This window comes from Neovison vison, chromosome 12, assembly GCF_020171115.1.
Source record: "Neovison vison isolate M4711 chromosome 12, ASM_NN_V1, whole genome shotgun sequence".
Classification (NCBI taxonomy): Eukaryota; Metazoa; Chordata; class Mammalia; order Carnivora; family Mustelidae; genus Neogale; species Neogale vison.
The window spans coordinates 93,090,617-93,118,364 of record NC_058102.1 but is presented as its reverse complement, the minus strand read 5'-3'; the positions used below and the strand labels follow the sequence as shown (position 1 = coordinate 93,118,364).

At 34.7% G+C, this 27,748-nt stretch overlaps 1 protein-coding gene across 6 annotated transcripts in view; it reads right to left on the bottom strand.

Annotated features, from left to right (window-relative positions):
* Positions 1-27,748, bottom strand: part of MON2 (MON2 homolog, regulator of endosome-to-Golgi trafficking) — a 108,512-nt gene that overhangs the window by 66,022 nt on the left and 14,742 nt on the right. For 4 of the 6 annotated variants that reach the window (XM_044227693.1, XM_044227695.1, XM_044227694.1 and 1 more), the window contains exons 3-8: positions 18,346-18,473; positions 17,260-17,391; positions 13,631-13,760; positions 7,209-7,306; positions 6,370-6,495; positions 4,718-4,912 (exon numbers count right to left, since the gene is read on the bottom strand). In XM_044227693.1, coding sequence (XP_044083628.1) covers positions 4,718-4,912; positions 6,370-6,495; positions 7,209-7,306; positions 13,631-13,760; positions 17,260-17,391; positions 18,346-18,473 — 809 coding nt within the window. Of the gene's footprint in view, positions 1-4,717; positions 4,913-6,369; positions 6,496-7,208; positions 7,307-13,630; positions 13,761-17,259; positions 17,392-18,345; positions 18,474-22,076; positions 22,149-25,211; positions 25,229-27,748 lie in introns of those variants that run through there. The other 2 variants (XM_044227697.1, XM_044227698.1) reach the window with 2 other exon arrangements.

Here is a 27,748-nt window from a genome sequence, read left to right as displayed (position 1 = left end):
GTTCTCAATCAAGGACATCAATGGAGGGTGCCTACTGTGAATCTGTTAAGCCTTTTCCCCCAAGGGGTGGAATTCATAGGGAAACAGGTACTAAGATTGGCATCTATGGCCCAAGTCCAATTCCTTGTGGCATGAAGATACTTCATGAACTCCATTATAAGCATAAAGAGTGATAAATGTTTCTGAATTCCTAGTCTTTTGGTAAAGCATAGTAGTCAAGAGACAACTGATGCTTTAAGTTAATCAAAGTCATCCTGGTAGCAATTCTAATCACAGCATCACATGGTTTTCTAACAGATTATAACATAAGATAACTGCTGGCTTAGGACACAATAAAGAAAGTCTGACAGAATATTTAAAATTGGCATTAGCAACCTTGAAGAGAAAAGAAATGAGAACTAAGAAAACAGAAAAGTAGTAAAATGCACTGGAATTAAGAGCAAGGGTTTTGGGGTCTAAAAGAATTCATTAACATCCCAGCTCTGTGGCTTATAAGGTATAATCTCAGGCAAATTACATAAATATCCCGAGTCTCATTTTTTTTTTTTAGCTGTAGTAAGGTCTAAATGAATTAATATAATATATGTGTAAAGCACTTTGTACAGTATCTAAAATAAATGCACTCAAAAACAGAAATTTCATCCAAAACCGAAATTCTAAAGAAGAATAAGGTATCTATATCTCTGACAAAGTCACCAGATGAACTGCTACATAAGACAACCGGTAGACAGAAACCAAGTTCTTAGTCTGTTGGGATACTATAACAAAAGACCACAGACTGGGTGGCTTAAATAACAGAAATTTGGCACAGTTCTGGAGGCTAGAAGTCTGAGATCAGGGTGCCACCATCACTGGGTTTGCGTGAAAGCTCTCCTCCTAGCTTGCAGACAGCTGACTTATCACTGTGTTCTCACGTGGCAGACAGAGCAAGAAAGCTCTCTAGTGTTCCTTCATATAAGGTCACTAGCGCCATCATGACAGCTCTACCTGCATAACCTCGTCTAACCCTAATTACTTCCCAAAGATTCCATCTCCAAATACTACCATGTTAGGAGTTACGGATTAGGTCTGAGAAATCTACTGACAGTCTTATGAGTGTTCCCTTGCACATGACAAGTCATTTTTCTTCTGCAGCTCTAAAGATTCTCTATAAGTTTTAGCAGCTTAATTATAATGGGTCTTGGTATAGCTCCCTTTGGATTAATCCTAGTTATAATTCTCTGAGCTTCATGAATTTGTATGTTCCTTTCCTCTTCAAAATTGGGAAGTTTTTAGCCATTACTTCAAATAGGCTCTCTGCCCCTTTCTTTCCTCATCTGAGACTCCCATAATGTATTGTTAAGTAATAAGAAAATATATATATATATTTTGGTCTCTGCTCCTGGTTTCTGACACAGACCTCCTAAAATCCCTATAATTTCCTGAGTGATCAGAGCATCTGACACAGAGCTCCTAAGTCTCTTGGAATTTCCTAGGTGAATAGTATCTTCCACTCTAATGAGGCAATTCTTAATGGATTACAGGAGACGGACTGGATACCAGAAAAAAGAATCATAATTAAAAGCTTCAGACTTTCAGCCCCGCCCTCATTCTCTGGAGAAGGGAAAATGGTAGAAACTGAGTTAATAATCCATCATGCCTACATGATGAGAACTTCCGTAAAAATCCTCAAAGTACAGAGTTTAGAGAGCGTCCAGGTTGAGGAACATACATATACATGCCAAGAGAGTTGCACACTCCAACTTCATGGGGACAGAAGCTCCTGCTCTTGGGACTTTTCCAGACCCTGCTCTTCAACTGCCTATCAGTAGTAGTATCCTTTTAAAGATCCTTTGTAATAAACAGACAATAGTAAGTAAACTGTTTTCCTAGGAAACCCAAAGAGGAGGCTGTGAGAACTTCCCATATACAGCCAAGTTAGAATCTGTGGGTAAGTGGGCAACATACTATTAACAATTGGCATCTGCAATAGGGGGTAATCTTGTGAGACTGAGTCCTTAACTGTAGGGTCTATGCTAACTGTGGTTAGTATCAGAATTGAATTAAAATGTAGAATACCTGACAGTCAGAGAATTTGCTGATATGGGAAAAACTCCATTATGTCTCATGGATGAGGTGTTATGAGTGTGAGAGTATAACCCAGTGCATTTTTGCTAGACATGTGTATCTTGGTCTGCTGGATGGTATGCCATAAGTCTCTTACAGGCTCTTCATTCTTCTTCTTCTTCTTCTTCTTCTTCTTCTTTTTCTTCCCCTAATCTGGTAAATGCAAATGATTTGTCTTCAAGCTTGTTGATTCTTTCTTCTAGTCTACTGATCTAGTCTACTGCTGATCCCCTCAGTGCATTTTTCAATTCAGTTACTGTATTCTTCTGCTTTATATTTGTTCTATCCTTCTTTATAGTTTCTCTTTGATATTCTCATTTTGTTCATATGCCACTTTCTTGATTTAATTTTAGTTGTCTGTATGCTTTTTGTTCACTCAGCATCTTTATGATTATTCTGAATTTTTGTCAGGTAATTCACTGACCTCCATTTCTTTATGGTTAGTTTCTGGAGATTAATTTTGTTCCTTGAATTGGGCCATGTTTCCCTATTTCTTTGTATGCCTTGTTATTTTGTTGTTGTTGTTGAAATCTGGGCATTTGAAAAAAGCCAACTCTTTTAGTCTTTAGGCAAAGACCTTCACCAATCAATCAGGGATCCTCTCAAACCTCTTCTGTCCATTTGTTTATTTCCTGTGGGCTTGTGTGTGTAACTTCCCAGCTGAAAACATGTCCTTGTTTCTATTCAGGAGCTCCCCCTGGTATATGTCTGCAGTATTACGCTCTCTGGGCAGCAGCAAGGAGCAGGACTTGTCTTTGTTCTGAGCAGGCCCAAGGGTACCTTTCCCGTCACTGCTACCTTTCCCGTCAGTGCTCCGAGAATCAGGTGAGACAGAAACCAGTTAGCATACCTCAAAAAAGTTAGAATGGAGGATGCATATTTCATCGTTCTGCAACCTAAAGGAGAAACCACAGGTTGGGAGTTTTCTCATCACACCATGCTGTGCTCTGTAAGGAATGAGATGAGGTATGCAGCTAAGTGCAGTAAGATTTCCTACCCACTCTAATGAACCTCTCTGCTTTGCCTTACACTTGCCTGGGGTGCTATAACCTCTCAACTGATAAGTTCTCACAGAGGTAATCTATGTACTGTTAACCTGGTGTTTCCGTGGGGGACAGAGGGGCTCAGCTTCATATTTCCAACATTTTGCTGATGTCACTCTGGTTTACATTTTTAAAAAGTTTCTTTGTGGATTGAAACAGACCATAAATAAATATAACTCAGAATATGTAACAGGCGACAGGTAAAAGCTCTCCATCTCTGGAAGAAATTAAGCTACCTTTCATTTATTTTCAGCAAGCGCCAGTTAATCTATGTAATGACTCACAAAATTTCCCTCCATTTCAATTGTATATAATCTAAAAGTACTGTTTTTTAATTAAATATAATTATTAAAAATTATATCAAATACCATAAGTGTTGAGAGGAACACTGTAATTTTTTAAAAGTTAACCCTTACAGAGAAAGATGAAGCTATGAACTAAAGTAAATTCCCAAACTTATGTACCTAAATATTCAATTATGTTATTAATTTTGGTGGAACTAAAAAAGTCCAAGCCAACAATTATGAGTATACCAAAAGACTCTTAAACTTCTGGGACCCAACTCTGATAACAACGGTGTCCCCAATAAATAGCAATTCGTTTGAAGTGATTTGATTTCCTATAAGTACTTCTACATTAAATACATCAATATGTACTATAGGTATACTTTGTGTGGTCAGAAATAACTGTTAACTACAATGCTTATAAAGATGATTTCTAAATACACTGTGCAATAAATGGATTTGGAATATGAAAAGAAAATCTATGACATGTTTATCATAAATATTTTTAAAAGCCCTTTATTTTAAAAAGCTCTCCACAGAATTTAGTATAAGCTTATCTGTTTGTTTGTGAAGTTGATGGTTAGCTCTAATATTTAGCACATCGACTGCTCACAGTGTTAAAAGTATTATAAATTTATATAGTTAACTATTTCATAATTATCAACAACCAATTATTCCTGTTAATTGAATAAGGATATAAACTAAAAAACTGTACAAGGATGAATTTCACATAACATAAAACTAAAAAAAAGTATTATACACCATTTCCTCTAAAAACTATTACACTGATATATTATGATAAGGAGTATCACAACATATCCTACATTCATAAATTTATGCCAAATAAATACAATACTGGACTAGAAGTCAAACAGTTGATTTCTAATCCTAGAGTTCACCAAATTTTTAACTTCTTTGCTTTAATTTGTTAAGATACATTAAATAGTATAAACAAAAGCAGCATAAACTGAAGATACTAAAATTTTAATTATCCCTCAAATGAGATAATTTGCTAATAAGCCGAATTTCCAAGCCACAAATTCTATACTGCCCTCAGATAAAAGGCCATGACTCCCCTTGACATACATTAAAAATACTATATAAAACATAAGCAAAAATCTAAGAAAGGATAGAATAAAGCCATAGAATAACTAGGAAAACACCTATAAATACTTTAAAAAAAATTCTGAAGTGAAAAAGCTGAATGCATTATAATAAATCATCATTTAAAAAGGGCATAACATGCAATTACACATACAAACACACATGAAAATTAGCACTTACCAAAAGGCTGTAAAATTGCTTAATTAGAACAGATACTACTCTGAGCAAACGCATGCAGATAGGAAAATATGGTTTTTCAACTGGTGCTGGAGAAGATGAAGAGCTGGAACCTTGTCTGAACTTTATATTTGGAGAAAAGAGTTTTATCACAAGAGGACATACCCTTTCTTTGAGAAGGAAACTAAACTCTTGGTGCTATTTGCAAAGATAAAAAAAAAAAGAATTAATTTAGTTTGTACTTAATACTTTTAAAACACAGACTTACTGGCAAATAAAATTTATTAATAATCAGCTTTATTACACGTTTAGTTTATTATTCTACATTTATACACAATTATGAAATTAGTGTTGCTCTTTCAGACTGTAAGATCAAAATGGTCATCAATATTTCAAAAAAATCTAATTTAAAAACAAACATTTAATGATTTGGAATTAAGAGGTTTATTATTAGGAACTGTGATTTTGGTAGAACACTAGCAATTCAAAACAAAGAAGAGAATAAAGAAGACAGATTACACAAATTCAAACAGCTAAAGCATTTAAAATAGGCTGCTGAAAGAAAACCAGATAAATAAAATATGTTCTATAATTCATTAATTTTACTTTGTCAAGATAACTATTCTGTTCAGGCATGGAAGATTTTTTTTTTTTTAAAAGATCTTATTTATTTATCTGGCAGAGAGGCAGGCAGGGGGAGCTGGGGTGTGGGGGGAAAAGCAGGCACCCTGCTGAGCGGAGAGGCCAATGCAGGGCTCAATCCCAGGACCCTGGGATCATGACCTGAGCCAAAGGCAGAGGCTTTAATGCGCTGAGCCACCCAGGCACCCCCATGCATGGAAGATTTAATAATTAACTTAATATTTTGTTCTACTTAGATTGCTTGAACAGAACAAAATAAGCTGATTTAAAAAAAAAAAAAAAAAAACTCAATGACAAGCATAGTCACTATTTTTTTAAAGTTTTTATCTCTTCAATCTCTACACCCACCATGGAAATCAAACTCATGACCCCAAGATCAAGAGTCATAGTCCTCAACTAAGCCAGCCAAGAGCGCTGCGTAATTATTTTAAAGTCTGGGACTTCTTTTTCCATTTGAATTATCCAAAAGCACATAGCTACATAAATAAGTAAAAATCAGTAACAATTTTTCAGTTTTTTTTTTTTAAGATTTTATTTATTTATTTGACAGAGGGAGAGAGATCACAAGGAGGCAGAGAGGCAAGCAGAGAGGTGGGAGGGGGGAAGCAGGCTCCCTGCCGAGCAGAGAGCCCAATGCGGGGCTCAATCCCAGGACCCTGGGACTATGACCTAAGCTGAAGGCAGAGGCTTTAACCCACTGAGCCACCCAGGTGCCCCAATTTTTCAGTTTTTAAATATTATAATAAAGAGCTCACATACCAAATTCCCTCATACACTCACAGATTGGGAAATGCCTCACTAGATGGTCTCTAGGAACTCCTTCTAATGTTAAAATTTCAAAGTGCTAGGGCACTACAATAATGTAAGACCAACACTAAATTACCACATCTGAAGTCTAACGCTGTAATTCTTTCAATCCTCTCACATGGGAAAAAGAATACATGGTAATTTCTTGGAAAATACCTGTGAAAAAATATGATTTATTTTGTTGCAAGATACTACAAATGGCTTACTTGTAAAAAGACCTGTGGAAAATCATTCAGGACTGACTCAAGTAATTCAAGGCCAAATGTTCGAGTCATTTCTGTCATGCCTACTAGCCAGTAAGGGGCATCAGCATTAACCAACTGACAAAGGTCCTGGGAAAATAAGTAAAAAAAAAAAAGAAAAAAAGAAAAATAAATAAAACATTCACATGCTGGAATGAAACATGCTTTTCAAAATTCATAAAATTTTTAAAAGTTATCTCTTCTTATATAGTTGTTTTTACTCCTTAGAAACTAAGCACTGGTAATTCAAGTCTGAAAAACTATATACTTGATTATATAAGTAAACTTTAAAAGAATCATATAACTATTGACAATACATAAGGTACACAGATAAATAGTTAATAGTCTTTTAATGAAAAACCACTTAAAATAACCCTTTAATAAAAATTAGTAAAATGTTCAGGGCACATAAATCTTATTTTACTTAAAAGATATATTCATGATAAGTAACATGAAAATCAGGTATTTGTATATAAAATTACAGTGTTAGACCAAAGACTTATTAGTTAAATTTTAATGTTACAGAAATTATTTTCTAGTCATCCCTAATATGCCTCTCTTTCTAGTTCTGGGCTTAATTCATTTTATTTCCTTAAAGTGAAATGTAACATTTTATCATGTTCCTTAGCTATAGATGCCCTTTAATGTTTTAGAACATTTTCAAAATACTACTTTTGACCCTTTAAAATTTGACAATTTAAAAAGCTGACACTTGAAAAATTAAATCAGACATAAAATTCCAAAATAAAAAATTCATACAAAACTATATTCTATAATAAAATCACTTTTATCAACTGAAATACCTGGAAAAGCATATATGCATCTTTAGCACAAGGTTTGAGGGTGCTGACAGATCTTCTGTTACTATTTCCTTGGACCAGTACTGGTTGTTCTATAATATCTGCAATCAAAATAAGATGGGTTTCAGTGGTTTATAATGACTTTAATAAATCATATATACTATTTAAAATAAATACATATTTGTGAAATTATAAACATTTCTTAAATGTAGGCTCAGTATTATGCCTCCAAAATGGGATAAAAACATTAGGAATTTATTGTTATACAGAATGCCATAAAAACTACTCTTTACTATCTTATGTCATTTTAATAAGTTTAGCATCTTTATCCATACATTTGATTTTCCCAGTCTCCCTTTTCCCAATCCCTTTATTTAATGGAGTTGAAATTCACATGATCTCTGAATGTGCCTTTAAATATCAAGTACATAGAAGTTTACCACATGGTTAATTCCTATATCACCTCAGTATAAACAGAAGAATTAATTGCTTAATTGGGGGAAGAGTCAAGATGGCAGAGAAGTAGCAGGCTGAGAGGACATCAGGTAGCCGAAGACCAGCTAGATAGCTTATCAAACCATTGCGAACACCTACAAATCCAATGGGAGACTGAAGAGAAGAAGAGCAACAACTCTAGAAACAGAAGAAAATCGACCACTTTCTGAAAGGGAGGACCAGCAGAGAAGTGAATCCAAAGCGACGGGAAGATAGACTGCAGAGGGAGGGGCCGGCTCCCGGCAAGCGGCAGAACAGCGGAGCACAAAATCAGGGCTTTTGAAAGTCTGCTCCAATGAGGGACTTTGCTCCAGAGGCTAGACCAAGGTGAAGCCCACGCGGGGTCAGCATGGCTCCAGGTCCCAGGGGCTCACAGAAGGATGGAGGTTGTCTGAGTGTTGTAGAGCTCGCAGGTATTAGAACAGGGAAGCCGGCTACAGAGACAGAGCTGAGGAGTGAGCTCTCAACTCAGGGTTACCCTGAACCGTAATCCGTGGCACAGCTACTGCTCCGTGAATGAGGACCCCACAAGACCAGGGGAGACACCCCCTGGGGAAGCTCAGGGATCTGCGGGGTTTGGAGACTCCAGGCGGAGCTGTGTGCCAAGAGACAGAGACGCGTGGCCACAGGCTGGGTGAGCTTGGAACAGGGCTGAAGGCCAGGGAGACCGGAGTGATTGAGTGCTTTTCTCTGAGGGTGCACTGAGGAGTGGCACCCCGAGCTCTCAGCAACTCCAGGCCAGAAGATTGGGAGGCTGCCATTTTCATTGCCGTCCTCCTGAACTCTACACGGAAAGCGTTCAGGGAACAAAAGCTTCAGAAAGCGAACCCGAGTGGATTACTTAGCCTGGTCCCTGGTAAGGGCAATGCAATTCCACCTGGGGCAAAGACACTTGAGAATCACTACAACAGGCCACTCTCCCAGAAGAGCAACAAGAAATCCAGCCAAGACAAAGTTCACTTACCAAGGAGAACAGTGAATTCCAGAGGACGAGAAAGCAAAGCATGGAATTCATGGCTTTCTCCCCATGATTCTTTAGCCTTGCAGTAAATTAATTTTTTTTATTTTATTTTTTTCTTCTGCTAAATTATTTTTAACTTTTACCCTTTCCACTTTTAACGCTTTTAAACTAGTTTATCTTAACACTACCTTTCATAAGAAAAAAATCTTTTTTGAACCTTCATTATTATAGTCATATTTTATCCTTCATTGTATCTAACTTTATTTATTTGTATACACATAGGGTTTTTTCTTCTAAAAAATTTGGGGTACAACTTCTTCTAAAAGATCAAAATATACCCTAAATCTAGTTCCAGGCTTGTTCTAGTCTCCAGCTTGAGCAAATTCTCTCCACTTTCTTTTTCTTTTTCTCCCAACCAACTTCCTTTATTAACTCTTTTAGAAATAAAAAAAAAATTTTTTTTTCATCTTTATAGGCATAATCCATCCCTTTATTGTGTTTACCCTTATATATGCTTTTCATTCTTTAAAATTTCAGGAGGTAGGTTCTTCTAAGAGACCAAAATACTGCCAAAATTAAGTGGGTGACCCTGTTCTAGTCATCAGTCTAATATATATATATTTTTTTTTCTTTTTAATATTTTTTTCTTTATTTGTTTTCTTTTTCTAACTTTTTTTTTCTGAACTTCTTTTTATCCCCTTTCTCCCCCCACGATTTGGGGTCTCTTCTGATTTGGTTAAAGCACACTTTCCTGGGTTCTTTGCCACCCTTTTAGTATTTACTTGCTCCTTCATATATTCTTTTTTTTTCCTTTTTAAGATATATTGATTTATTTATTTAACAGACAGAGATCACAAGTAGGCAGAGAAGCAGGCAGAGAGAGAGGAAGGGAAGCAGGCCCCTTGCTAAGCAGAGAGCCCAACGTGGGACTCGATCCCAAGATCCTGAGACCATGACCTGAGCCGAAGGCAGCGGCTTAACCCACTGAGCCACCCAGGTGCCCCTCCTTCATATATTCTTATCTGGACAAAATGACAAAGCGAAAAAACTCACCACAAAAAAAAGAACAAGAGGCAGTACCGAAGGCTAGGGACCTAATCAATATGGACATTGGCAATATGTCAGATCTAGAGTTCAGAATGACGATTCTCAAGGTTCTAACCAGGCTCAAAAAAAGCATGGAAAATATTAGAGAAACCATCTCCAGAGAGATAAAAGCCCTTTCTGGAGAAATAACTAAAATCTAACCAAGTTGAAATCAAAAAAGCTATTAATGAGGTGCAATAAAAAAATGGAGGCCCTTACTGCTAGGATAAATGAGGCAGAAGAGAGAATTAGTGATATAGAAGACCAAATGACAGAGAATGAAGAAGCTGAGTAAAAGAAGACAAACAAATACTGGACCATGAGGGGAGAATTCGAGAGATAAGTGACACCATAAGAAGACACAACATTAGAATAATTGGGATTTCAGACGAAGAAGAGAGAGGGGGGAGCAGAAGGTATACTGGAGAGAATTATTGGAGAGAATTTCCCTAATATGGCAAAGGGAAGAAGCACCAAAAGCCAGGAGGTGCAGAGAACCTCCCTCAAAATCAATAAGAACAGGTCCACACCCCATCACCTAATAGTAAAATTTACAAGTCTTAGCAACAAAGAGAAAATCCTGAAAGCAGCCTGGGAAAAGAAGTCTGTAACATACAATGGTAAAAATATTAGATTGGCAACGGACTTATCCACAGAGACCTGGCAGGCCAGAAAGAGCTGGCGTGATATATTCAGAGCATTGAAGGAGAAAAACATGCAGCCAAGAATACTATATCCAGCTAGGCTATCATTGAAAATAGAAGGAGAGATAAAAAGCTTCCAGGACAAACAAAAACTGAAAGAATTTGTGAACACCAAACCAGCTCTACAGGAAATATTGAAAGGGGTCCTCTAAGCAAAGAGAAACCCTATAAGTAGTAGATCAGAAAGAAATAGAGACAATATATAATAACAGTCACCTTACAGGCAATACAATGGCACTAAATTCATATCTCTCAATCGTTACCCTGAATGTAAATGGGTTAATGCCCCAATCAAAAGACACGGGGTATCAGAATGGATAAAAAAACAAAACCCATCAATATGCTGCCTACAAGAAACTCATTTTAGACCCGAAGACACCTCCAGATTTAAAGTGACGGGGTGGAAAACAATGTACCATGCTAATGGAAATCAGAAGAAAGCTGGGGGGACAATCCTTATATCAGATCAATTAGATTTTAAGCCAAAGACTATAATAAGAGATGAGGAAGGACACTATATCATACTCAAAGGGTTTCTCCAACAAGAAGATCTCACAATTTTAAATACCTATGCCCCTAACATGGGAGCAGCCAACTATATAAACCAATTAATAACAAAATCAAAGAAATACATCATAATAATAGTAGGGGACTTTAACACTCCCCTCACTGAAGGGACAGATCATCCAAGCAAAAGATCAACAAGGAACTAAAGGCCTTAAATGACACACTGGACCAGATGGACATCACAGATCTATTCAGAACATTCCATCCCAAAGCAACAAAATACACATTCTTCTATAGTGCACATGGAACATTCTCCAGAATAGATCAAATCCTGGGTCATAAATCAGGTCTCAACCAGTATCAAAAGATTGGGATCATTCCCTGCATATTTTCAGACCACAATGCTCTGAAGCTAGAACTCAATCATAAAGAGGAAATTTGGAAAGAACCCAAACACATGGAGACTAAACAGCATGCTTCTAAAAAATGAATGGGTCATCCAGGAAATTAAAGAAGAACTGAAAAAATTCATGGAAACAAATGATAATGAAAACACAATGGTTCAAAATCTGTGGGACAAAGCAAAGGCAGTCCTGAGAGGAAAATATATAGCGATACAAGCCTTTCTCAAGAAACAAGAAAGGTCTCAGATACACAACGTAACCCTATACCTAAAGAAGCTGGAGAAAGAACAACAAAGAAAGCCTAACCCCAGCAGGAGAAAAGAAATCATGAAGATCAGAGCAGAAATCAATGAAATAGAAACAAAAAACAAGAAACAAAACAAAAACAATAGAACAAATCAACAAAACTAGGAGCTGGTTCTTTGAAAGAATTAATAAGATTGATAAACCCCTGGCCAGACTTATCAAAAAGAAAAGAGAAAGGACCCAAATAAATAAAATCATAAATGAAAGAGGAGAGATCACAACGAACACCAAAGAAATACAATGATCTCCCACAATTACTACATTAGCTATAGGTACTGACTAGCTAAGCATCAGCTAGAAAGCTGTTTCCTAACTCAACATTTCTTTGAATACTAATAAGATACCATTTCTGCAAATTATGACAGCCTATTTTGAATAAATGTTGACTTAATGACTATTTGAAAAAAAAAATGAGGTTTTAAGTATTTCTTCCTTATTAGAAAGTATTAAATGAGATACTGGGTTTTGGAGACATACAGCTAAAACTACCAATCCAGGAATCACACTGAAATTATGAATACATAACACATCCAAACTGGAGAACTGCGGTTTTACCCTGTAACTTTAATTCCTTAATATTTCAAACTCTAGAACTCAACCCACATTTACCCTGAGAAAAAAAAAGCAGAAAAACCAACAAACCAAACTAAGTGGAAAAATTCTAATAAAACCAAAAGATTAAGAATGTCTGAAACTTAAAATCTGACCACTAGTTAACCTCAGCAAAAGTAAAGAAATTATTAGAATAGGCCTCATTACCATTATTTACCAGTATTGCCATTTTTTATCAATAATACCAAAAGAACCTCAAATGAAATGACAGACAGCATAACATTAAGAGTTGGGGGTAGGGGGATTTCTCAGGGATTTTCCCTGTGTAAAAGGGAAAGATAGTTTAATCTTTTGTTTCTTAAGTACATAAGCAGAAAGGTTGCTCGTGATGGTAGCACCTTATGATCTTTTCAACTAATCATGGGGAATAACTTACTTTTCATCCAATAACAAATGAATAAAACATAATTTCTATAGTTAAAAATTATCAAACTATAAAAACTACAACAGGAACAGTATCTTCAGCTCTCTGACATGTTCCTAAGTTTTTAGGAAATTTTTTAAAAAATCACAAAGAAAGATGTTTATAATTACAATAAAAGTATCTAATGAAAATATGAAAAGATAATCTTACATTACATAAAATCCTTCATTAATACATGCTAATAGGCACAGACTAAAATTCATGTGAGGGAAACCCACTCTTGGAAATTTACCTTAAGGAAGTAATTCAAACGGGAAAAAATATGTAGGAGGACACTCAAAAGAGTACTTAAATACTAAACACAATGTAAGTATCCCACAGGAAACTAGTTCATTAAACTCAGAATAGCCACAAAACATAGCACATCCATTAAAATTTAAATTATAGGGCACCCACATAGCTCAGTTGGTTAAGTATCTGCCTTTGGCTCGGGTCATGATCCCAGGGTCCTGGAATTGAACCCCACATTGGGGATTGCTGAGCAGGGAGCCTGCTTCTCTCTCCCCCTTACTCTACTGATGCTCCCTTGCTCTTTCTCTCCCTCTCTCTCAAATAAATAAAATACTTATTAAAAATAAATAAATAAAATAAAATTTAAATAAAAGAATAACATGAAAAATTCTTATAATGTAATGTCTAACTAAAAATACATATAATGCAGTATTTGATATAAAATGTGAAATTACACATAATTAAAAATAAACATGGAAAATAAAGAGTTTATTCTTGGGGTGATAATACTGTCGAGGATTTAGGTTTCTGAACTGCCAATGTCAATATAACAATATTTGTAAAATAAATACATTTTTTAAAGTATTCTAGTTTTTAGGCAACCTAAGTTCACAGGGCAAAGACTGAAAATCAAAAGAGAAATCATGGGTCGAAGAACCACACACTGTGAAAAGGAAACCAGTTTATCACTCTACCTCTGTGTCGTTCATCTTCAGCAACCATCCTCTCAAAAACAACAGTAACAACTTGTCGCACGGTAGCAGCAGCTGTATTATTTGTAATGTTATCTTTTGTAAAGTGTAGTCGAAAACAAAGAACAATTGCCTAAAAGAAGAATTTTCATTTAGTGAAATAGGACTGAAGAACAGAGTAACTATTTATTTGATGTAACCCAAAACTAAGTAATTTGTTCAGCTGTTTCAATCACAGATACTAAAATTTCCACCCTCTTATATATACAATAAAACCACTAAAATCCTTGGATTTTGAAATAATTCAAACTAAATATATAGTCACATAAGATTATGTTAGATAATGTGAAACATGCCCTTCACAACTTGGTTCTTTTAACATGCATATAAAAATGTGCTGTGATGGGGGCACCTGTGTGGCTCAGTTGGTTAAGCGTCTGCCTTTGGCTCAGGTCACAATCCCAGGGTCCTGGGATCAAGCCCTACATCGGGCTCCCCGCTCAGCGGACAGCCTGCTTCTCCCTCTCCTCCCTGCTCCTGCTCTTACTGTCTCTGTCTCTCAAATAAATAAAATCTTTTTTAAAACAGTACTGTGCTTTATTTCCCCAGAATGACTTGTTTTGCAAATAACAAGTATTCAAAGTTTTTTATATCACTAAGTCATCTGAAGCCACATTATATAAATATGCTAAGCATATAAATGAATAAAATTATAATTTATTAAAGGAGTCATTCTTTTTAAAAATCAACTTCAGGTTGATTAAGGTACAGTTTTATACAATAAGCTGTATCTCTTGGGGGCGCCTGGGTGGCTCAGTTGGTTGGGCAACTGCCTTCGGCTCGGGTCATGATCCCAGGGTCCTGGGATCGAGTCCCACATCGGGCTCCCTGCTCAGCAGGAAGTCTGCTTCTCCCACCAACCTCTCTACTCTCATGCTCTCTCTCTTTCATTGTCTCTCTCTACCTCTCAAATAAATAAATAAAATATTTTTTTAAAAAAATAAGCGGTATCTCTTTAAGGTATTTAATTTGGTGAGTTTTCATAGTTATAGTCACCCATGAAACTACTGCCACAATTAGGTTACAAAACAGTTTCATCACCCTAAAAGTCTCCCTGTGTTCTTCTGTGCTCCACTTTTTCCTCGGTCTTTGGTTCTAGGCAACCACCATCTTGCCTCTTTCACTACAGATAAACTGGCATTTTCTACAAACAGCATTTCATCATTCAGTATGCAGTTTCTGTGTCTGGTTTCTTTTACTTGTAATATTCGTAAAATTTATCCATGTTGTTCTTTGAATCAACAGTTTGTACTTTTTGATTCCTGAACAGTATTTCATAGTATAGGCATACCAAATATTTTGCTTATCCATTCATCTGCTAATGGATATCTAAGTTGCTTCCAGTTTTTAGCCATTGTGAATAAAGCTGCTGTGAATATCATATACAAATCTTTCTAAAGACGTGTTTTCCTTTACCATGGATAAGTAATTAGAAGTGAAAAGGCTGGATCATATAGTAAGTATAGGTTAAACTTTTAAAGAAAATGCTAGTTCTCCAAAGTGATTTTAAACTCCTACCAGCAGTATGTGTGATTTCAGCACTTTCACACATCATCAACAATACTTGATATGGTTGGTCTTTTTCAATTTTAGCTACTCTAATGGATATGTAATGATACCTCTCTATAGTTTTAATTTGCTTTTCCCTGATAACTTATGATGCTGAGCCACTTTCCATGTATTCAATAGCCATCTTATTTTGTCAAGGGTCTATTAAAAAATTAGTGCAGGGGTCTGGGGTGGCTCATTTGGTTATGCATCTGACTCCTGATTTCCACTTAGGTCATGATCTCAGGGTCATGAGATTGAGGCCTGCATCCAGCTTCACACTCAATGAGGAGTCTGCTTGAGATTCTTTCCCTCTGCCCCTCTCCCCACTCAGCACTCTTTCTCTCTCAAATAAATATATAAATCTTTTTAAAAAAAATGTCTGTTTTTGTCGTGGGTGGCTATCTTATGAATGAGTTGTAAAAGTTTTTTTTTTTAAAGATTTTATTTATTTATTTGACAGAGAGAGATCACAAGTAGGCAGAGAGGCAGACTGAGAGGACGAAGTAGGCTCCCTGCTGAGCAGAGAGCCCGATGCGGGGCTCGATCACAGCACCCTGGGATCATGACCTGAGCCAAAGGCAGAGGCCTTAACCCACTGAGCCACCCAGGCACCCTGAGTTGTAAAAGTTTTTTATACACTCTAGATAAAAGTCCTTTGTGAGATATTTCTGAATATTTTCCCCCATTCTGTGGCTTTTCTATGGTTCACAGATTTTTTTTTTTTTTAATCTACCTAAAGCATCTCTATCTAAAGGTCATAAAAATTTTCTCCTACGTGATTTTCCAAAGTTTTAGTTTTAAAGAAGCCATGTTTGGAGAAAAACATAATGGTAGTCTAAATACTGTATTTATCATATTAATTACATTAAAATTTTAAAGGAAACGAGCTTTTTATTCTAATATTACTGTTTCAATTTCAACATAAAGAAAAGGTTTATATTATATAGAAGCTTTCATATTACTCAATTTTGTATTATTTCTTTATACTTCACTTTTCATTCCAAAATATTCCATTTCCAAATTAACCAACATACTAAAGCAAGCCCTGCATTTAATTTTAAACTATAATAGTTCTTATTGCTTTGGTAGGTTACATGACAGCATTTTATAAACTCTTAAATATATTGTATCGGAACAATAATTTGATAGCTAGAAACCAAAAGGGATGACATACAACAAAAGAATACACAAAAATACATAAATGTTTTATAGAATAGCAGGTAGCTTAAAATTAGCTATTTGCAAATGAGCAAAATCTCATTTTGACCAAAGAACATCAAATGAATACCTCAAAAAGACAGATCTATTCTCTAGAAAGAGTATATACAGCTTAATGTGACAGTACACTTTTCTACTTTATTACCCATCCACTTTAAAGGTATGCAAATTATAATGGAACTACTATTGAAAGTCCAACAAATTTCTTAAACAATAAATGATTAACTAAAGATTGTTCTTTATATTATTCTCTGTACTTTCTGTTCTTTAGAAATAATTCATAGTTTTAAAAAAACTTTTGAAAGAGTGAAATAATAGAACAGCTGTTAACATGTTCCAAAGAGGGTAGGAATGGGGAAGAAATGAAAAACCCCTACCATACATGCAGCTTTATCTAGTATAAATGCCAAAAGGATACTTTCCCAACTACTTAAGAAAGAGATTTAAACACTCTGGCTTACATATCACATAGATGTAAAATTTTAAAAGGTGGGAAGAAGAGCTATCACAGGCATACCCAATGCAATGAGAACATGGGTATCTCCAAACATTTTATCTTTCTATTCCTATTTTTCTGCCAATTTTCTCTTATTCCCAACAGGCTCTGCTCCATTACGTAACCTGATTTCAATTCTAATCTGGGGGAAATAAGGCCACAGTGGTTTTTAATGTGCAATGTCCATTATCATGATAGCTACAGGGAAGCTGCTTTTGGTACAAACAGTACCAGGCTTTCCTCGTTCAGTGAGCTTATTCAAATACTGTCTCAAAGCACTTAGAAACTTTGACAACAGGTTTCCTACCTTAGAGAGTGACTCATCATGAACTACTGTATTGGTTGTTAAAAGAACAAGAACTGTTTGAAGTAGCTTAAGCTCTTCAAGACTGTTTTCCATTAGCTGCCAAAGCATATTAATTATATTTCCAGCTGCAGTCTGTAAAATAATGGGTTGAATTATTGTCAGCAAATAAAATATAAGGTGTTTAAGTCCCTAAATAAAAAAAGATGTAAAAATATTACCTCTTCTGGTGTTTCTTGATCATTAACAATAAAACCCATGTTTCTAGCTCTATAGAGCAAAACACATCTCTTAACTAATTTGAGATTCACAGCTAATTAATTTTCTTCTAAAAAAATTAATTGTTTTAAAATATACCATTTGAATATATGCAAATAGTTGCATACAGTTCTGGGATACCTAGTCAAAATCAAAGCTCATTTCTACAATATGGGTATATTTCATTTGGGCACTTATATAGACAGACACAAATTAACTGAGAATGCTACTATTTCACATATTATTCCATTTATAATACGTATACAAAAAACAAAATGCAACTCAAATTAACAACACATTTATAAAGTCAATTAAATCTGACAGTGTTTTGAATGTTACATTACAGGTAAAAGACTGTATCACTTCTATTAAAGTAACTTATGGAGTACAAAGTTAAGGTAACATTACTACATTTGAAAGCAGGATGCAGATTTGTAGTGATGAAATGTTTTTCCTTGTTTCAACATAATAAAGTTAGGTACAAACAATTCACTTAAATTAATGAACAACAAACTTTCACTTCAGAGAATCTAGGAAAATCATTTTTCCTTTTTTAAAAAAAATTATAAATTATATTCTCTTCAATGACACTTATCTGTATCACTGAATGGTGATTTCCTAATCATGACATGACAAAATGCACTTCATTCTTATTCATTATTCATGAGCACTTAATAGGGAGAAAATATGATGATCTTTCAAAATTAAGCCATGTCCTTCAAGCACATATATAGTTTTACATTGAATTATTGGGTATGCTTCATTCTCCCCTAATTAAAAATTCCTGATTTGATTCTTAGGTGCACAATTGAGATAAAATCTTCACAGTACCTCAGACACAACTTCATGTGACATGAGTCTCTGAATGGCGGTCAAACATAGCTGAGTAATCTTTGGCTCCTTGGTTCCACAACCCATTAGAAACGGCTGAACAACCTCTGAGCTGTTTTCTTTCAAGGCTTTATTCAGAATACATATAAAATAAATTATTAAATCTAATTCACAAGAAGGAATATATTTATATATTTACAACTAGTATTAACAATCTTAATAAAAACCACTTTACGTAAATACTAAAATAGAAATCAAACAATAAGAGTTAAAATACTTTAGACAGATACTATCGACTCCATATCTAAGCTAACCCCTTAGCTATAGCTTTCCCATGCTTTTCTCCTAGCATTGTCTTTTGGTTTTCCTCCAACTCCTGCTATAAAATCTTTAAGGACAACTCAGAAGTTCTATCCTGCCTTGGAGAAGTACTCTATTTCTTCAACAGTGCATGAGGGGAAATATGAAAAAGAATTAATACCTCAGAGTAGAAAAAATAATTAAAAATAGTATATACATCATCCCCATCACCCTTCTGAATGGTGAGAAGCTCCCTAGAATTTCATCACATGCCTTGAATTTATATAGCCCTAATTTCTTCAAGAAATAAACTCATTAAAAAAACAGTAACATTACTCCTCTTTTTACTATATAGCATTCTTTAAGTTAAATGGATGCCCATGCTGTAACTCCATATCTTAATTTAACTCTTTCCACCAAGCCAATTCTTTCAGATGCTTTAAAGTAGCCAACAAAAATATAAAAAGTTAGAAAATGCTCAAGCTGAGTAATACCTTAAATTTACAAAATGAAATTAAATCAGTATACACTTACTTAATAGCTATACAAAGATGAGTAAGACAGGTCTGCCATCCTCAGAGAATTTAAACAGATAACATGGAATTCCATTTCCTTGGAATTCCAAGGAAAGAGAACATTAAACTTATGTGTTTGGTATATGGTTTTCAAAAGCACTACATCCATCAATTATTCTTTTGAGGTTAAGACTTGTATTTAAGACAGACAAATCTGAATTTTAACTTTTTTTTTTTTTCAAAAGAAATTGTCGGAAAGTCATCCACAGTCACCATTAAAAATATAAAACCAGTCTCAACATTAATTTCATCATTTAAATCCTCATCTTTCTTCTCCCAAACCTCCCTTTATAGTATGCTAAATAAAGCCCACAATCTCCTATGGCATACTCTGCAAAGTCCCTCAATAAGCCAGCATAAATTAGTGATTTAACACAGTTTAGAGATGGCAAATATGATCGTCAAAGAACAGTGTTTCCAAAAGGGCTCCTTGCCTTATTTCCTTGCTTTCTTAAGCATAAAAGTTTTGATTCAAACCCAGAGTCACAAATTTTCCATAACAATGTCTCAAAACATTTAGATGAATGATTAACAAAGGAAAATAAAGCTAAAAAAAATAAATAAATAATGAGGCAGTAAATATGCTACCATACTCAATCCTGCCAGAATCTCTGAAGTATGAGGCTATTCCTAACTCTGTTGAACATGCCTAGTCATTAAATGCCATTCAGGTAAACAGAAGTTTATCACTGATCATTTTTATGATGTTAACATGCTTCTCATTCGAGTGTCACAATAATCACAGAGAGTTTACAGAGCATGATTTGGCTCAAGTGCACAGTAAGTAAGTGGTAAAGCCAGATTTTTAAAATAGGTCTTCTAACTCCTGGTTTGCTATTCTTCCCACAACATTATGCTGCCACTCTTTAAGGTAAACAGCACTTAATGCAAATCGAAGTTAAAACTGTTTAAAGTACGAAAGAGGACCAATGAACTGCACTGCCTAAAGTCTTCAGATAAATTCAGGAAAGAAACGGTCTTTATAGAAGGGGGAAAAAAAGTACTTTCTTGAGTCTCTTGAGGACAATGATTCAAGACACACTGGAGGATCACAAAGACAAATCAGTGCCAATTAACTATGATACAACGCCTTCTAATCACTTAGATTTGTTCCTCAAAATTTCCGTCCATCAAGGCCATTGTTCTCTCTTGTCTCTTTGATAACAGCCATTCTGACAGGTGTAAGGTGATTATCTTATTGTGATTTTGATGTGCATTTCCCTGATGATTAATGATATTGAACATCCTTTCATACACGTGTTAGCCATCTGTATGTCTTCTTTGGAAAAATACCTACATAGGTTTTCTGCCCATTTTATAATCAGATTGTTTGGGATGCTTCATTTCTTGAAAGAGTACTTCACTAGTGCCTGAGATCATCTAAGCCAATGTCACCACACATAATGATGTTGGTGCGTTTTTGACCTTACCATAAGATGTCAACAGAAAACTTCTGTACAACAACTAGGTGACATTTTAAATAGCAGTCAAACTTACAGGATATCGACAATGCACATAACTCAAACGATGTAATAATAATAATATGAATTACTATAAACAAGTTCATATATGCACTGAAAAAGACACCTCCAGACTACCTGGCCCACAATGATTCTAAGATGTCATCAATTTTAAGATGTGTTATCAATTTGAGGAATACTAAAATGTGAAAAACCTGTGCAGCTTAGAATGAATGAAATTAGGTTAATTTCAGTGAAATGCTATATACAGGTCAGTCACAGTTACCCATGTGTCTCAAGTTAGGATAAATTAAAATAGTATTAAAAATAATTTTTAGGGGCATCTAGATGGCTTAGTTGGTTAAATGTCTTAGGGGACATTTGATCTTAAGGGAATGAGTTCAACTCTTGATCTTAGGGGAATGAGTTTAAGCCCTGCACTAAAATAAAAAAAATTAACAAATAATAATGATAATTTTTATAAATTTTATTTTAATGTAACTCAAAGGAATCAAATATCAACTTCTTGCCTCCTTCTCATTTTCTTTTTTCTCCCAGTTTATATAAGAATAAAATAATCAAAAAGGAAATTCCTATGTTATCCAGGATAAATAATCACTACCAAAAAAACTATTGATCTGTTGTCTTTTGAAGCGTATGTGAAAACGAAAACATTTACCATATCCAGATCACAATACTGTAAGATAGATTATGACCAAAAAAAAAAAAAAGTTAGGTTTTTTTTTTTCTTCTTCTTCTTTTAAAGCTGACAGTAGGGTGCCTGGGTGGCTCAGTGGGTTAAGCCTCTGCCTTCGGCTCAGGTCATGATCTCAGAGTCCGGGGATGGAGTCCCACATCGGGGATCTCAGCTCAGCAGGGAGCCTGCTTCCCTCTCCCTCTCTCTCTGCCTGCATCTCTGCCTACTTTGATCTCTGTCAAATAAATAAATAAAACCTTAAAAAAAAAAAAAGGTGACAGTAGTCTTAAACAGAAGTTAAATATTGCTCTTCTGAGAGGCGCTCTCTGTTTATATACAATAATTTTAATGACATGCTATTTAAACACAGCTTTATATAACACCTTCCAATGGGCTTAGACTTTAGAAATCACATTGAGGAAAAAGCTGTATAGCAATAAAGACAACCTGCTCTAACCATTTTTAAAAATCATTCCAGGAAAGAAAGAGAAAAAGGTCAACTCTTTTTAATCAAAACTCTCTATTTCAATATCCTTTAAAATATAAAGTCAGGCTTCTAGGGGGTCAGAAAAAAAGTTCATTTTTTTACCTAAGTTCTTTAATAAACATGACTCTTTTAATAAAATAACACTATGTTGATAAATATATTTTATTTCCAAATTGTATAACTGTGAGAGCAAATGATACACTTTCACACACCTGGAAGAGGTCCAGCAGGTCCCCATATCCTAGGGGTTTCCTTGCTCTGTGCAGTTTCACTGCATAATTGTAGTTTTTATCCTGGAAAGAAAGAATTAAACTAGGATACCCCACTATGAATCACATTAATGGGGGTTAAAAGTTTCATTATGATAAATTTTAAATGGTCATTAAATAACAAATTGTAATTCTTGTGAAAGAAATAAAATGTGATGCAGACATGACTGCTATCTTCAAAATCCCTTAAAATTTAATTATGGAAAAGACTGATATTTCTAACAACATTAAAAAAAATAATTTAATGATTCTAAAATCTGAAAATACTTTAATAAAGACACTCAAGAATAGAAGGACAAATAAAATATGGGCAGTTTCATATTAAAAGCACATTGTATGAAAAGGAAGGATATTCAATAAATGATGCTGGTTTAATCAGTAATTCTGCACAAGAAAAAAAAATCTAGGTCCTCATGTCACTCCACATATTAATTAAGAAAAAAATAAATTAAAAAAAACTAAAAGAAAATAAAAATGACTGTCTACTATGCGGGGGAAGGGCTTCCTAAATGCAAAACAAATGAGAAAAGTTACATTATGTAAACATGAAAAACATCTAGACAAAAATTTAAAAGATAAATAACTTGCAGGAAATATAAACATGATGGGAAGTCAATACATTTGCTATGTAAACAGCTCAAATAATTTGGTAAGAAAACACAAAAACTCAAAGAAATAAATGTATAATGAAAAAAGGAAATAATATATTCAGAGGAAAATGTTCAACATTAAAGACAAATGTCAATTAATATAAGAATCATTTGCCTGTTCAATTTCCAAAAAAGATTTTTTAAGATAATAATCAGGCAAAGATGTTATAAAAATTCACTCACATATTGCTGATAAAGGCATAACGTTTTATCTTTTCAAAAAGATAATTCTTTCATCTTTTTGAAAGATAAACTGGTGACAAATTCCAAGACCATGTTCATACACTTTGATTTAATAATCTCATTTCTAGAAATTTATCTTAAAAAAATTACCAAATACTGAAATATGTCTAACATAAAGGAATGGTTAAATAAGCTACAAGCACTTTTTCCAATATTATGAAGGAATTTAAAAAATTAGAAAAGATAGCATCAAAGGAAAGTACTTAACAATGTAAAAATACAAATTAAAAGGTTAAAAAGTTTTTAAGTATCCAAGGAAAAGAATAAATAAGAACATATTACGCCGTAGAGAAACTATGTAATATCTGGCCCACTAGATTAACTTGTAAGCATGAAATTAATTACAGCCCCCAAGGTCATTTAGCCAAGATTATAGAACTAGCCCACCAACAGACCTCTACTTTATAACGGTACACTGAAATACACCTTCCACACTGTTGTGCGAATAGTTTACATAAAAACATTAAAATGAGGGGCACCTGGGTGGTTCAGTTGTTAGGCATCTGCCTTTGGTTCGGGTCATGGTCCCAGGGTCCTGGGATCAAGGCCCACATGGGGCTCCCTGCTCAGCAGGAAGCATGCTTCTCCCTCTCCCACTCCCCTTGGTTGTGTTCCCTCTCTCTCGCTGTGTGTGTGTGCGTCTCTCTCTCTCTCTCTCTCTGTCAAATAAATAAATAAATAATCTTTTTAAAAAAGAAAAAAAAAAACATTAAAATGAATGTGCCACTGTCCTGATTCAAACTCTTCCATCAAGCAGCTCACGAAGTTACACAATGGCAATGCTTGAATAGTGTATCCAAATAGACCAAACTATTATAGACCAGACCAAACTATTATAGACCAAATAGTCTATCCAAATAGACCAAACTGTCCTCTCTCCCATATATTCAAGTAATCTGCTTTACTTTCCACTTCTATACCTTATTTGCCTGGCTAACTTCTTCCTTTTTTTAAAGATTTTTTAAAAAGATTTTTTAAAGATTTTACTTATTTATTTGAGAAAGAGATCACAAGTAAGCAGAGAGAGAGGGGGAAGCAGGCTCCCTGCTGAGCAGAGTCTGATGCAGGGCTTGATCCCAGGACCCTGAGATCATGACCCGAGGTGAAGGCAGAGGCTTAACCCACTAAGCCACCCAGGTGCCCCTGGCTAACTTCTTTTTAAGCTTTGAGACTCAGCTTCAGATTCAGGCTGGGCTGGATGCCTTCTCTATGTTCCTATAATAATAAGCCTATTTTTCCATCTTGGCATTGACCACAGTATTAAAATTCTCATTTAGGGGCTATCTCCTTCATTACTCTGTTATCTGGCTGATATGAACTAAGTATGACAAAAATGCATCTACCAGAGTCATCACAACATGTAAAATTACAGTAAAGACTGGGAAGTAGTAAAACACAGTAGAGGTAGCACTAAGAGACTTACTCACATTCTGGAGTGACTCACTCACTATTAGCCTACATTTAATGAGGGCTTATTATTTCCTGCGTAATGTGCTAACTACTAACAATATAAGGAAGAGTATCTCTCCTAGTGATTCTTACATAATGATTTCCTTATTAACAATGTATTTATGATATATATTCTACAGATGTTTATAAAATATCACAAGCATATATACTGATAAGATAGAAAATACTAAATAAAATCAGCAGATAAATTACCTCTTAACATCAGAAAATAATTCCAAAGCATATTTACACATTGCTATTTAAAGACCTTTTAGTAATAAGACCATGTAGATATGAAAAAGGTGAGGGAAACTGTGAGAAAAGAACACAAATCACACATAATGATCATCTATGTGAAAATTCTACACATAAACTGGCAGTAGCTGAAAGCAGCCAAAGATAGATGTAACCATTATGGTTTTGAGTATGGATTAAACACACAATTTTAAGATATCACAACTTCATTGGTTTCCTTGTTTCAACTATTCAAAATGCAGATTCTCTGTTTATGTAATTTTTGTATAACACAAGTCTTCTCAGTCAACCTCAAGTATATTATAACCTGGCTTAATAAAAACATTTTGTAATTTATGGTAGTCATGTGTAAGATTAAGGCATTTGGCCTTGTAAATGAAAAACTTGATGTTGCTTTGTCTCATTGGCAGAGTTTTTATCTTTAAAGAAAAAGGAAATTCTGAGATAATGATCTGTATATCTGAATCGATGCTGACATTACCTGGCATAGCATTCCCACTTATGTCAGCATTCATGACAGCAGTGAAAACAAAGAAAAATAAACATTAAAGGAGGATGCTTAAAAGAAGGGGAGATGCAAAACAAAGATTTATTCTGCAATATAAATAGCCTTCCTTTGGAAAATAAATCTAAGAAAACTAAAGCTGGCTAGAAAACTATGCTGAATATCACTGGTCAGACTAGCTAATCCTAATTAAGGGTGCTGATTGTTATAGCAACCCTTTATATTTTCTGAGTATGTAGAGATATCTGAGAATTCAATATCCCATTTCATTTGCAACTCCTCCATTGTTTGGTATCTTTAACATCCATGATAGCACAAAAGAAGTAACCTACAGTCTCTAGAACTATAGAGAAGTAAACACTTCTCAAGAAATTAAAATTTTTAAAAACTACAAATTTTTCTTAGTATAAACTGTACTCTAATTAAGTAGTTTAGAAACTATATATTGACAAAATTCTTTTCCCTTATTCTTTTTTTTAAATTTTTTTTTCTTTTCCCTTATTCTTGAGAGCCTTTGATTTTCAACATGATAGTGGTCTAAAAAGGTACAAATACTAAAGTATCAATGCTATAAATACTTGGTAAAAAATGCAAGGAAATAGTTTAAGTGCTATACAGCTCCTCAATTACATGGCTCTGGACACTATGGACCTTAAAACATAAACTATTAATTGTATTTGCATAAAGATTTATTTAGCATCATTTGAATAAAGCTAGAATTAAAACAAACAGCCCACCTATACATTAAACTCACACTGACAGAGACAAAATTTTCTTCCTTGTTCTTAAAATTTACCAATTAGACATTTTATTTACTTTGGTATAGAACTCAGCACCAGACAGTGATCCTCTGAAGAAATCAGTCTCTTTAAAAAATCTTCATCAGCTACAGACCCAATGAAAACGTCTACTCTTGGTGAATAACTAAGGACATGATATCAGCAATTATAGTAGCAAAAGTTACTATTTGTAATGATATTCTAAAATGATTAGCTAATTTAAAAACATCCAGATCATAATTTATCTTAAAACATTAGTTTCCTCACAGTAGCTAATCCACCCAACATGCATCTCCCAAAACCCACTATCCCACCCTCCAATCCAACCATACCTACCTTTGCCTTTACCCACCACTTTCACTATACCCCTTCTCAAAGTGCACAGAGCATTATTCAGCGGTGTGAATAATGTTACAAAACTATTTGGTGTTTCGACAGATTGTTCAAAATCAGAGAAGAAGCTGTGAGAAACAGATGCAACACAGGAAAGCTCACCCTAAGGGCAAATGTCCAGCAAAGCCCGGCAAGCCCAAGTGAAATCCAACTTCCACCCTTAAAACTTGCCCCCAAAAGTCTTCACTTCATTTTGTAATACTCTTTGAGATTCCACCAATTAGGGATTTTTTGGTATCACTTTTAAAAACGTGAAGATTGTTTTTCACAAAAAAACGTGAAGAGATTTATGAGAGTTGGAGAGATTCTCCACTATTGAATTTTGTGTCAATCCACTTAATAGGACGGCTTTTCTCCTATAACCAGCTGACAGCAAAGCACCATTGGAACTGGAAATGCAGACTGAAGGATCAGTAAAGTAAGCAACAGTTACATATAACCCTTGGGAGGGAGTAGCTAGTGTGGAAACCTCACAATATCACGGCAGCATACTGTAGCGGGAAGAACATGGGTTCTCAACAGCCCTGGACTTAAATCTAGTTCCACCACTTAATCATGTGACCTCAGTCAAGTAACTTAATCTCCTTGCATGTCAACATGTTCTATTATAAAGTAGAAGTATTTCCCCACAAAATTGTCTTTTATTAAAGTGGCACAAATGTCTCACATGTAACAGATTCTCAGAAAATGCTACTTTCCTTTTCCATGTTCATTACAGAGGCAAGAACAAAAAGGTGCCAAAGAAAAGAAGTAGATTGAGTATCAAAAAGAGTGCCAAAGAGGAACTCCTGAAATTCCTCCTTGAATACCAGTTCAATCAAGAGAATGTAAGAAAACTTTTTTCTTTTCTCCACCCAGCTCCCATTCTTTCTTCATGACCATACTGTCTTAGTCCTAGGATTCAAAACTCATATAGTACTACTAAATTTATAATACTACATTATCACCTGTTTATATTATATAAAGATAAAATAGATCTTGGAAGGTGGACTGAGAATCAGTCTTTCATTCCATTCAGCACAACAAATATTAATTGAATGTCTTTTATGGGTAAGGTGTGTCTTAGGTGATGGACAAGACATGGAGGAGAATGCAAATCCTTGCCTGGAAGACAAGTAGTTTTAACATTTCTGACTTCAGAGAATTACATGACATTCATATTTGGCAAATCCAATTAGTTCGTAAGTTAGGGACTTTTACATATTATCATCATAAACAGCATGCTCGGGCATAAAGGAGAGGCCACAGAAAACTGATAGCTGTTTTCTGGGTTTTTTAAAGATTCTACTTTTGTTATTAGTGAAATTTTCATTAATGGTTGAATTTTTAAGCAAAAAATTA